This window comes from Stegastes partitus, unplaced genomic scaffold (assembly GCF_000690725.1).
Source record: "Stegastes partitus isolate 25-593 unplaced genomic scaffold, Stegastes_partitus-1.0.2 Scaffold8, whole genome shotgun sequence".
Taxonomy (NCBI): Eukaryota; Metazoa; Chordata; class Actinopteri; family Pomacentridae; genus Stegastes; species Stegastes partitus.
Genome location: NW_007577739.1, coordinates 1920914 through 1932408, shown reverse-complemented (window position 1 = coordinate 1932408; position 11495 = coordinate 1920914). Strand labels below are relative to the sequence as shown.

The following is an 11495-nucleotide window of genomic DNA, read 5'->3' as shown; positions in this document are numbered from 1 at the left end:
GTCACTGAGATGGAAGCCAAGTTTCTGTTACGGGGTGTAACCCATGAATAAATAATACACATCACTTATTATGAGAAACTGAATCCAGCAACAGAGACAATTCATCCTTTTAAATTTTTTATTTGATTAAAAATGAACCTAATTTAATTGACCTAGATATGCTGCTGCTGCTTTTTGTTCAGGTTTTACTCTTTTCTCCTTCTTTCTTTTTTTCTTTTAAAAACGGATGAACCTCTTCTAGCCGGTCCGTGTGGGTCCGTGTCGATTTGTGCGGTTTTTCCAGAGCAGGGTCACATCATAGAGAAAATATTTCAACTGCTCCCTCAGTCCTTCCAGGATTTAACTGGAACTTTGACTTTTCTGGGAATCTCTTGTAAGCTTGGGGATAAAACTGACTCTCGATTTCTTCCCCGGAGAAAAAAATCCAAAACAACACACAAACTATGTCTTTATGTTCCAAAAAGTGCTTTTTCATTTGACGTAAATGGAAGCAAAGTCATTACAACACAACAACATGTGAAATACATCCTGTCCACACAGACGCTCGCACGAATGTGTCGATAAGTCATGTCACAGTCAAAACTAAATGCAACTCCAAAAGCTAATCACAGGCCACAATTTCACAAGCGCTTAAGAGTTCATGTGAAGCCCCGGTTTCTCGTTGAGGTTGTGTTTGGCTGACTCCTTTTGCACTTTGCGTAGTCATGTCTCTGGGGAATGTGACAGCGTCATACTGTACATACCGTCTTCTGCAAAGTCATAGAGATTGAGAAGTTTGACACAAGTGCTGGATGAGCGGCAGAGCGGCGAGGAGGCTCTTAGCTCTCCAGCAGTTCAGGTGAAGTGAAGGAAAAGTGTCGAAACTCGTCCTGGTTGGTGGAAGGGATGATATCGTCGATGGGCGTGAGGGTGGGCTCTTCCTGAGTGAAATCTGGGTCAAAGTTGTTCACATCCTCTGGTGTTTTCTGAAGAGGAACAAAACAGGATTATTTCCCAGCAGTAACATTTTAGCAAAAACACAGTCACAGCCTCAAGGTCAGACGAATCCACCGGCAACACCTCCGTTATCATTCCTACACATTGTCACAATAGCAATAAAATCATTCACGTGACTTACAATCCTGGGTTTGAAGGGTGGTTCTATTTCTCTACGATTCAGTTTCTCCCAGTCGATGGTGGTGAAGAAGGCGTGGCTGGTCACTGCGTCCTCGCCGCCCTCTGAGGCCACGCAGCCCAGACGCCGGGCCGGGTTCTTGGTCAACAGCTGTAGGAGCCAAAAGAAAGACAAATTAACCAACACTAAGGACAAAACACAACAAAAAATATGTACACTACACCAGGCCAAAACAGATACCGGGGGAACTGGAGATGCCTGTTGGAGGTGTGGCGTTGAAGGAGCTAATCATTTCCATGTTTTTTTAACTGTCAAATTATTCAAGAGTATTGGGTTGGGATCCATCAGAGTGTACAAAATGTGTTCTCAATTGTTTTCCCCCTTTCATTTGAAACTGTGTATGTTGGTAACACAGTCCTGGACGGCCTCAGCAATGGAGACAAGAAACTATTACTAAAAAGGCCGTCACCAGAAGATGGCTCAAGCCTGAGCGACAGAGAACTGAGGACTGGATCAACATCATACAAGAAATCTACAAAATGGAAAAAGTGTCTTTTGGCCTAAAACTGCAAATGGACTCATTTTGTAGAACTTGGTCAAAATGGACAGAATATGTTGAGCCTATAAGACCCGACTTTATGTAAAGCTGCCATTCAAATAATGACGACTGCTGCAGATGATGATGCTATGATAAAAAAGGTCCCCCCCACTGTTTCTGTTCTTAGTTCTATTTCTGTAAAAAAAAAAATGTGTAAAAATTCCTCAATAAAAAAAGTAAATCTCAAAATGCGAGTGGACTGTTGGACTGAGTGGATATGAGCTGATTGTTGATGTATGATTGGTACAAAGTGAAGCAAAGTGATGCATATCATTTAGCCAGATCGGACTATTTGGAGGAATGCCAAACTGGAATCCAGCCAGGAGTGCATCCAGTTAATCCCCGCCTCCCAGTTCACAAAAAACACACACACACACACACACACACACGCCCTGTATTGTGCCCGACGCCTCCTACGGCGCTTTAGTGGGACGGAGTTCAGTCGGGTTCAGCTAACCGCAACTGATGTGTTCCAACTTCCTGGTTTTGTGTTCAATGAAACAATAGTGAATCACCTGCTGAACTTTTTCTCTGCTACCAAAGCCTGGTGGGTATCAAAGGCCTGAGGGACAGACCCAAACAAAGAAAAATGTAGAAAGTTAGTGTGTGTAGAAAACTCTGCCGCGGCTCTGGAGTCGCCTCAGGTGACATTCAGACAAGGCCACAACAAACTAATGAGCCTCCGTCTCCACAGTGACAGTTGCCAGATTAACCTGAAGTCATTGGAAAGATTAATACGCCCTGCCATATCAGCTCAAAACAACATTAAGACTTGGCCTAAACGAGTCTGCAGGCCTCAGCAAGACTAAGCCCCACGAGGATGAGGAAGCAGCTATGTGGCTCGTGGTTCTGGCAGGTTTTGATGACAGACGTACCACCTCCAGAAGTCCTGATCTCATCATTAACATGCTTCAGTTTAAGTGCTGAGCTTCAGCTTTATGATCTCTTGTATTCTTTCCACTTCACATCAAAACATCTTTTTGTTTTTTTTGCCGGGGAATGCGGAAGAGAAACTTGGCAGTTTGTTGCCAAAGCAGATGCATGCAGGGATTTGCAGCTGCGAGCGTGATTTTGATGCTGTGATTTGCAGTTAAAGGGCTAAAACATTATTAAAAAAACCCACACCAGTGGACCGGTACGTTCCTTGAGGTGGAACTAGCTGTGCGTTAGACAGACCAGGAGGGGTAAGTCAGTTCAGAAGCCTGCAGACCGCAAAATCTGAAAACTATTCCACTGAGGTTGATGCCATGTTTCCGTGGCTTCGCGGCAGCTGTGCCACCCTCAGAACCACAGCTGCCTCCTCAGCATTACTTCATCAAAAAAAAAAAGAAAAAAAGCCTCTTCTTCTCTTTACTTGCAGAAAAGATTCACAGCAATCAGAGGACAAAACTGGTCCTAAAACTTCAAGTCAGTCATTTAGTCAGAAGAGCTTACAGATATGTTGGTTCCAGTTTCTGAAATGTGAGAAGTTGTTGTTTTATAGCAACATAAATTGAACATCTTTAATCTAAACCATGGGTTGGACAAAAGGAACTTTTTGAAGACGTGACATCTCAGACTCGGAGAAACTCTGGAGGGCGTTTTGGAATATTTTATGACTGAATCATCAGTAATCGACAATGAAAATGATGGTTTGTTCCAGCCCGATGTGATAATATAATAAGCATCTTGAAATAATGAATTCGTTACTCTACATCAACCCAACACTTCCAGACTGTGGCCAACCACCGTTAACTCTGTTACAAGAACAAGGAGAACCTTACAACGGATCAACTTGCAGTAAAAATAGAGCGGCAGCGCTTAAATCCACTGAGTACGTAACGTGTGACACAAATCAGCAGTGCAGATTGGTTTGGTGCTTCCTCAAGCACGCTGGAATAACAGCACGGATACGAGGAGAACATCGTGCAAAGACAGGAGGAATGAAGGGAGGAGGTGCTGTCATATTTATAGCCTGTGTGCTGTGGCTGGGCAGTGGACCATGCCTTAATATAGTTATGTAAAGGACCCGGGCCAAACAGCTGGCTGGCCGACTCTGTCTGGCTGCCAGTCACTCCGCAGTCAGATAGTGTCAGTCAGTCCAAAGGACAACAAATATCAACCCGTGATCACTGGGATTCAGGGCAAAGCCTCTGCGGTCCTTGATGTCCTAATGCATGACGCTGCAGTGTTCTGGTACGTTCTCCAGTGAAGCAGGGAGCTGGTCTTTTAGTAAATGTTTACCCTTATTGGTTTTTCTCCACAGTGCTGGTCACAAATCCAGGAACAAATTGATTTCCTCTATCATTACTTCAGTTTACCAAAAAAAAGATAAACAGACATTTCCTGCAATTGTATGATGTGAACAAAGTCCGACAGCGCTGATCCGAGGGGAATTCAGCACGACCTGGCGCTCATCCAGGTTCACTCATCATCACATTTTTACAGCTGATGAGCGACGAACCGGGAATATAAAACGAACACTCACAGCTTTGAGTATGTTTACGGCCTCTGTGCTGAGCCAAGACGCATAAACGATCTCTTCATTGAGAATGGATTCAAAGAGGTCATCTTCGTTTTCTGCCTCGAAGGGGGCGTGTCCCGACAGCATCTCAAACAGCAGCACCCCGAGCGCCCACCAATCGACAGAGGGTCCATACAGCATCTCCTGCAGGATCTGTGGAAAACACACCAGAGCGAGCCAAGAAAGTGAACCATTATGACACAGACGCAGCCTCAACGGCGAGCCTGCAGCCGCTCGGTGAGGTTTAGCTAATGGACAGGTCGGATTTGTTGCCAGTGAGGCCACACTGAGGAGCGAGTGTTGAGGGCAGTGAAGAGGCCTTTCATAAATGCAGACACACAGTCTTGGTCAGAGAAAAAATCCCTCAAACGGGAGAACACAGATCATCTTAATCCCTCATTATGAAATCCCAGCACACCTCTGAATGCACATCCTGATGAGGGGATCGGGGTTCACAGCTGCTGCTTTCCAGTCAGTCAGGAGAGAGTTGGAAATGACACGGAGCGACCGCGGTGTTTGTTTTTAGTGAGGTGGTGTGATGGAGAGGGGATTAGACTGGAAAGTGCATCATATGAACCCAGAGGACCTCATGGGCAGGAAGCTACAAGTGGTTGAATTTTTTTTCTTTGGTGTAAACTCTGCATGTTGAAAATGGAAATGTTCTGTGTGATAGAAGAGCTCCTTAAGACCCACATGTGCTACTCTGAGTGCAACTGTCCTGTTGAAACTGACCTCTGGGGCGATGTAATCCGGGGTCCCGCAGAAAGTTCCCGTCGCCACACCTTCAAATATGCCCTCCTTGCACATGCCAAAATCGGCCAGCTTGCAGTGACCGTCTTTGTCGAGGAGAACGTTGTCCAATTTTAGATCCCTGAAACGCAAGACAAACACAGAACGAAAGGAAAACTGTGAGATATTTTCTCAGGGACATAAATGGATAAAGAATCAAATCCAATTGAAAACCAACAGCTGCTAAAATGTCAGGTTGCGTTCCGTCTCCAAGTCGCACCCTGTGGGTCCAGTTTCTAATTATAGCCGAGCAAGGTAGAAATTTGTGGAGAGACGAGAAGAAAAGGTCTTCTGAGGACACCGAAACTTTTGTGGCAGCCGGCGACACCAACAGAATCTCTGACCGTAAAGTGGCAGCCAGGAAACATTCTGATGAGCACTTGGCGAGAAGGACGAAACGCTCAGATGTCAAAACCAGTAAATAAATTGGACGTGGCCGCCCGGACCGGAGGCGAATGAAGTAAGAGATGCATTTTGTTGAATAAATATTCAGTTTGGAACACAGTTTTGGTGGTTGTGGGTCTTCATTGTTTACCAAAGTTACACAAAGTCTGTTGCTGTTCTGTTTGTACAGGTGCTGACTTACAGGTGAGGCCATTTGTTGTTTGTGTGTGTTTGTGAATGAAATGAATTGGCTCAATGTACCTGTTTAATTAATTCTAACCAGAATCAATACAACCTTTTACAGCAGAAATTAATCCCGAGCTCCTGGTTTCAGTAGATTTTATTTAAAATACGTGATGCATCATAATAAAACTGCTCTGCGTAGTTCTGTTGGGGGCTGAAAACTGATTAATGACCACAAAGTGTTTGGCATTTGCGGCTCCCTAATCATGTGCACACTCTTTGGTTTCCACAGAAAGCGTATTATGACTCTAAATTCGAGTGGAATAAAAGATCAAATGCGCTGTATGACCAGTGTACATATCTTTCCCTGTGCTGACCGTGCATGTGGATGCCCCCACAGCCAAACACTGGAAAGATCTCCTGCTCTCTTTTCACGTCAGCTGCTGCTTTGTCATCTGACGGGGAGATTAAACCTGCTGAGTGCGGGCTCTGGAGTCGAGGAATAATCTGTGATCAGGTGACCAGACTTCAGACAAAGGTCATTTTGCAGAGATAGCCTGAAGCTCCACAGAAGATAGTAAGCAACATGGGCAGCCTCTGTGTAACTGATGCACTGTTTAGGAAATGCGTCAAAAAAAATGCTGATTCAACTGGCAGGATCTGGAGCGATTTCCGAAAATCAGGATGACAAATACAAAAACAGAAAGGTTGACTGCCGGTTGAGCGCTGGTTTGGTTGGTTTAATCTGGTTTGCTCTTTTCCACCTTAAGCTGATTGTGTAACACTGACTCACAGGATCATGGTGTGCGTCCGCCGCAGCCCAACAGGCCGACGCTCACACACTGGCCCACCGTAGAGTAGAGCACGTTCAACAACCAGACCAACAAAACGGTGAAAAAATAAATGAAAGCCAGCGACAGTAACAACGCTGAGTGTCTGTTATTTGCTCAGCCTTATACACAGTCAAATGTATTCATCGCCTTCCATTAAAGAAAAGGCGAAATTCACAATAGTCCCTCAAATAACTAGAAACTGAAAAAAGGAATAATAAATAAAAATTTGCTAAATTATAATTTAGTGAAATAAGACGTTGCTTTTGAATTGTGGTTGAAAAGAATAATTTAAAAAAACCCAAACAATCTGTCTCAGACAAACAATCAATCAACAAAATATTAGTTTATGGGTCCCATCATGCTTTTTAAAAAATATATTTCTGTTGAACCACAATTTAAAAGCAATGTCCTGATTTTCACTAAATTTTTATCTATTACTCTGGTTTACACCCATTTTGGTGTCAAAGTTTTTTGAGCTGATTTTGGACAATTGCAATGTGCTGAATCCAAATATTACACTGGTTTTGCTCAATGAAGAAAAATTTTTGATTTGATGAAACATGCAATTTACTTGTATTTACCTTTACAAATGTTTACGCTCATCAACTTTTGGATCATTTAGCTTATTACAGGATTAGAAAATGCCATTTTTCCTCTAAAATCCGATTTCATATGAGAAATACTAAAATAAATCAATCGCTAATGTCAAAAAAATGTAATCGATGTTGTGGTAAAATTGTTTTTTTTAAAAATTGAGTTGGCATAAAAACCTGAGCTGATGCAGAAAAGCAGACGTCATGTTTGGATTCAGTGCTGCAAAAAATGTCCTAAATCAGTTAAAGAATCCTACACCCCTTCAAAAAAGGATTTTTTTGTGACCCAGTGTTATTACTTTTGTCAATTTCAGCTCATTTCAGCTCTTTCTTTCCTTCTTTAATGGGAGGATATGAATAAATCTGAGGACCACTGTGTGGCCAGTTCTGCAATTTGATGAACATTTTTAATGCTGCAAAGCTCCGCGCGACCAAACACCTCAACACAAACCACCAACGGCACCAAAGCATCCTTCGTCCACCAGCATCACCACGTCTGAAGGACGTCTGAGTTACACTTTGAGCCTCCTCCTGTGAGAAGCGGGTCAGTTGGACACTGATACATCGAGTTTAACGGTAAACAGCTGGAGGTGCGACAACTCTGATGCACTGAACGGACTGAGTAAGAGGCAGACTTGCGCCAACATCAAAATTTCCAAGAAAGAGAAGAGGAAGTACTGACAAACGCTTTGACGCACAGACCGAGAGATTTTATGTTTTTTTTTTCTTTCTTTCATCACCGTGGTTACGGGTTTAAAGAGCATCAAACTATCACGGCCTCTCTGAAATCTATATGCATCGAGTTCAGGTCTTATCACAGCGATGCGTGTCAGAATGTAGCCGTGTGTTATTTCACATGCTAAATCAAAATTAGATGATCATTTTTATTATTTTGCGTCCTGCGATTTTGTGCACGGCAATAAAAGAATGTGACACCAAAACACAACACCTGTAAAGCTTCATAAAGTCACTGCTTTTTGTTTTTTTACAGGGTTGCATGACACTGAGCAGCTGTTCAGGATACAGGGTGTGACCTCCTACAGACCAGCGCTTAATTAGTTCCCCTCACTCACCTTCAAAACCATTACAGTCGGCCAGTGTGCGTCCAGCAGGTTTGGAATTAACTCTCAAAATGAACGAACAAAACCACTGCATCTATCTTTTAAGGACAACACTGACAGGAAACATAGACGAGACTTGAGCTGAATCTCACACGGAGATAACGAGTCAAGTCACGATAAGACGTTACACAACGCAGTAACTGGGGCCACAAGGAGCTTTGTTCCACTTGCCTGATGTGCATGCTAGTATTTTGGCTCGTTATTTTAGTCGTAGCATGCAAACTGCGTGTGGCTCCTTCGGCTAAAAGTCATGCTATGCGGTGTGAACTGACAAAGGACACGCTGATCACTAAATATAACTCGGGATTTGCTGTTAGCGCACATGATGTCCCCCTTTCCTTATCGTGGTGCGCTGGCAGGGAGCCCACCGAGAAAGGTGTCAGAGTAAACGCTCACACATCCGAGGCCGGGATTGGAGTAAACACTATCAAAAGCAATAGAAAAACATGCAAATTAATCTCATTAGTCTATTAATAATAATGCTATTTATAAAGTCTGGGTCGGACAGTAAATTTAGTTTGACTGTTCCAGTTCTGTCTGTCAGGAGGAGACACAACCAGAAGCTTGTGCACGGCTCCTAAAAGGTATTGAGGTAAAAATGGCCAAAGGACGTTAAACCAAATGTTAGCACTGCTGTGTGGATATTTCTGACCCAGCAGATGTTGTCATATTTCCATAAGACGTATAAAAAAATTTAAGAAAGAAGCAAAATGAATGATTTTTGTTGTGACAAAAACGCATGTGATTTAATGATTCCATCAAAGAAAATCCAGAGTCACAGGAGTCACTGGAAACTCAGCACTGCCCTGAAATACACAACCTTTAAAAGTGTGTGTTCACAGCTGCATATAGTTGCTGAACTTCATTTCCATAAAGCTGAAGCATTCATTAAAGGTAAAAATCCGCCCTGCAGATGTTTTCTGACTTTTAGTCCCTTGTATGGAGTCGAGCTCCAGAGATGCTGGATCCTAATAAGGCCTCTTGACAGCATATTTTATTGGACTGAGCCACTGAAACTACTCCAGTTTGTAGCAGAGACTCACAAAAAAAAAACTGTTGTCTCCAAGCTAAAGGCTAAATAACCACTGTTGATATGATCAGAGCTAATTCTCCCTCGAGTCACAGTGTCCTGACATTATTCTGCTGTCTGCACAAGACATGCAGCAGCTCCCATAATGAACATGGAAAATCTGTGGAGCTTCCCTCTGACCAACAGTTTATTGATATGTCCAGCCTTTAAAACATATCTGAGAAGAGACAGGATAAGCAGTGCTGTTGAAGCATGAAGGATCTCGGATGTATACCAGCAGATACATGTAGGGAGACGTCCTGTACGCTCTGCTGTTTGACGTACAGTAATGTGTCTGGTTCTGACCTGTATATGATGCCTTTACTGTGCAGGAACATGAGAGCAGACGTGATCTCCGCCGCGTAGAAACGTGCTCTGCCCTCTTCGAACTTCCTCGACTTCTGGATGTGGAACATGAGATCCCCGCCGTTCACAAACTCCATCACGAAGAAGAGACGGTCCTGCCGTACAAATTAGAGGATGACATTTACACATGTGCACACGACCCCGCCCTGCTGCCCTCTTATTAAACCAGTGAACATGAACATACTGGGATTGCTTCAAGGATGTTACGCGGCTGCTTCTCATAAATTTCACATGTCTGTTTAATGGATTCATCCAACCACAGTTTAAAGTTAGCAAAAAAAAAAGGAAAATCAAACTCATAAATCTTTCTTTCTCATTACAGGCTGTGGTCAATAGGTGATCTGGAAAATGGGAGCCTGGGGAGAAAACACTGCGAGAGGACGTGATTTACAGATCTGACCGTAAAGCCTCCTGATGGTGATCAGAACATTCATGCACAGCGACTCTTGTGTTTAACTAGTCTGTGGTTTGGTGGTTTAGACGTATTCTACGCAGTCCTCTGTGTGTAAAACTCCCTCGTACTAGAGCAGTTTCTTGGTTGCACACGTCTACTGTCTAATAAAATGCTAATCACGCTGACTTTTGAACCCAGACGTGTGAGATTGGTGTTATCTCAAAAACGTATTAAAACAGTTTCTTCTGTTTTCTGGTGATAACTGTGATTTTTATGAATGTATGCTGACTAATAACACACAAATGATGACACAGCAGAGCATACAGCACAGCTACAGACTCTCTCGCCACCTCAAAGACGACAACAACACATATAAAGTTCGAGATTAATCCATCTGATAACCAAATTTCTCATGAATTCTTTTGGCCACGACAACCGGGTAACGAATATCTGATATCGTACCAGCTTTAGCTCAAACGTCAGCCGCAGATGCCACTTCCTGGACAGGCCACACCAAATTAACCACAATAGCATGACGGCCTCTGGAATTTCCAAAGAAGTCATCTCCAGACACTTGATACGCTGTCAGTAGTTTGGTTTCACAGGAACATATGTCTCTTGTTTTCATGTTTAATAATAAAAATGATCTGCAGATAACAAACTGTTGTGATGAAGGACGGTCCTCCTGAAGCACATCGTTTGGTGAGAGTATCGCACCATCACAAACAAAACCACATCCTGCCTTCTAATTCCCACCGCTTCTCTTTCCATTACCCACTCACTGACTTTTAAACATATATTTATATTTATACCACAGTGAAGAGCTCAAAACAGATGCAAAATATCCCCCTAACATGTACTCATAGCAAGAACAGCAAAGACACAATAACAACACTTAAAACCGCAGATAAGTCGGTGCTTTCACGAGAAACTGTGCAGCGAGTATCTGCTCAGGAAAACGGTGGTGAGACCGGTAACTAAAAAAGAGGTGTGCCGGTGGAACAAACACTATTCTGAGGCCGTGTGTGGGTCTGAATCCGTCAGGTGGGCAGCGTCACTGACTCAGTTCCTCACTCGCTGCTATGAGACTTTGACCTGAGGTGAAGTAGGGCAGCCACGGTTCAGCCGACTAAAGCAGATTAGCAGCTTCCTGTCTGAGTGAGAGGAAACGAGGCCCATTGACTGCGTTCAGGCCTTTCAGACACGACGCTGCTGCCACCTGCTGATCAACGGATGTGATGCAACGTGGACGACTAAACCGGTCGTGTGTAGGAAACCACCTGGCAAAATCTAACTAAAATAAAAATTTGGGAAAGATTAAGTCTAATAAAGTGAAGGTGGATAAAAGTGTGGCCTGGAGGTGCTCACACCTGTCCATCAAAAATTACAGAGAACATCAAAAGTAGTGGCACGGCTGGCTACCACAAGGGGGAGCTGAGAAGAAAGCAGTGAGACATAGACACATGGACACCAAAACATTTCTAACCAAGCACACTCACATTTCCACCTACGGACAATTTAGAATCACCAATTAACCTCAGCATGTTT

At 43.4% G+C, this 11495-nt stretch overlaps 1 protein-coding gene and 1 long non-coding RNA gene across 2 annotated transcripts in view; one reads left to right on the top strand and one right to left on the bottom strand.

Annotated features, from left to right (window-relative positions):
• Window positions 1-444: 444 nt before the first annotated feature.
• The window catches only part of prkcha (protein kinase C, eta, a), a 24496-nt gene continuing 13445 nt past the window's right edge, over window positions 445-11495 (bottom strand). Inside the window, exons 10-14 of the mRNA XM_008283976.1 lie at window positions 9494-9648; window positions 4948-5086; window positions 4180-4368; window positions 1118-1264; window positions 445-965 (exon numbers count right to left, since the gene is read on the bottom strand). Of these exons, the coding sequence (XP_008282198.1) occupies window positions 819-965; window positions 1118-1264; window positions 4180-4368; window positions 4948-5086; window positions 9494-9648 (777 nt within the window). The 3' untranslated portion in view covers window positions 445-818. The remainder of the gene's footprint in view (window positions 966-1117; window positions 1265-4179; window positions 4369-4947; window positions 5087-9493; window positions 9649-11495) is intronic.
• LOC103358834 (uncharacterized) lies at window positions 9668-10197 on the top strand. Its single transcript, XR_520275.1, has 2 exons — window positions 9668-9786; window positions 9876-10197. It is a non-coding gene; the product is annotated as an uncharacterized LOC103358834 (long non-coding RNA).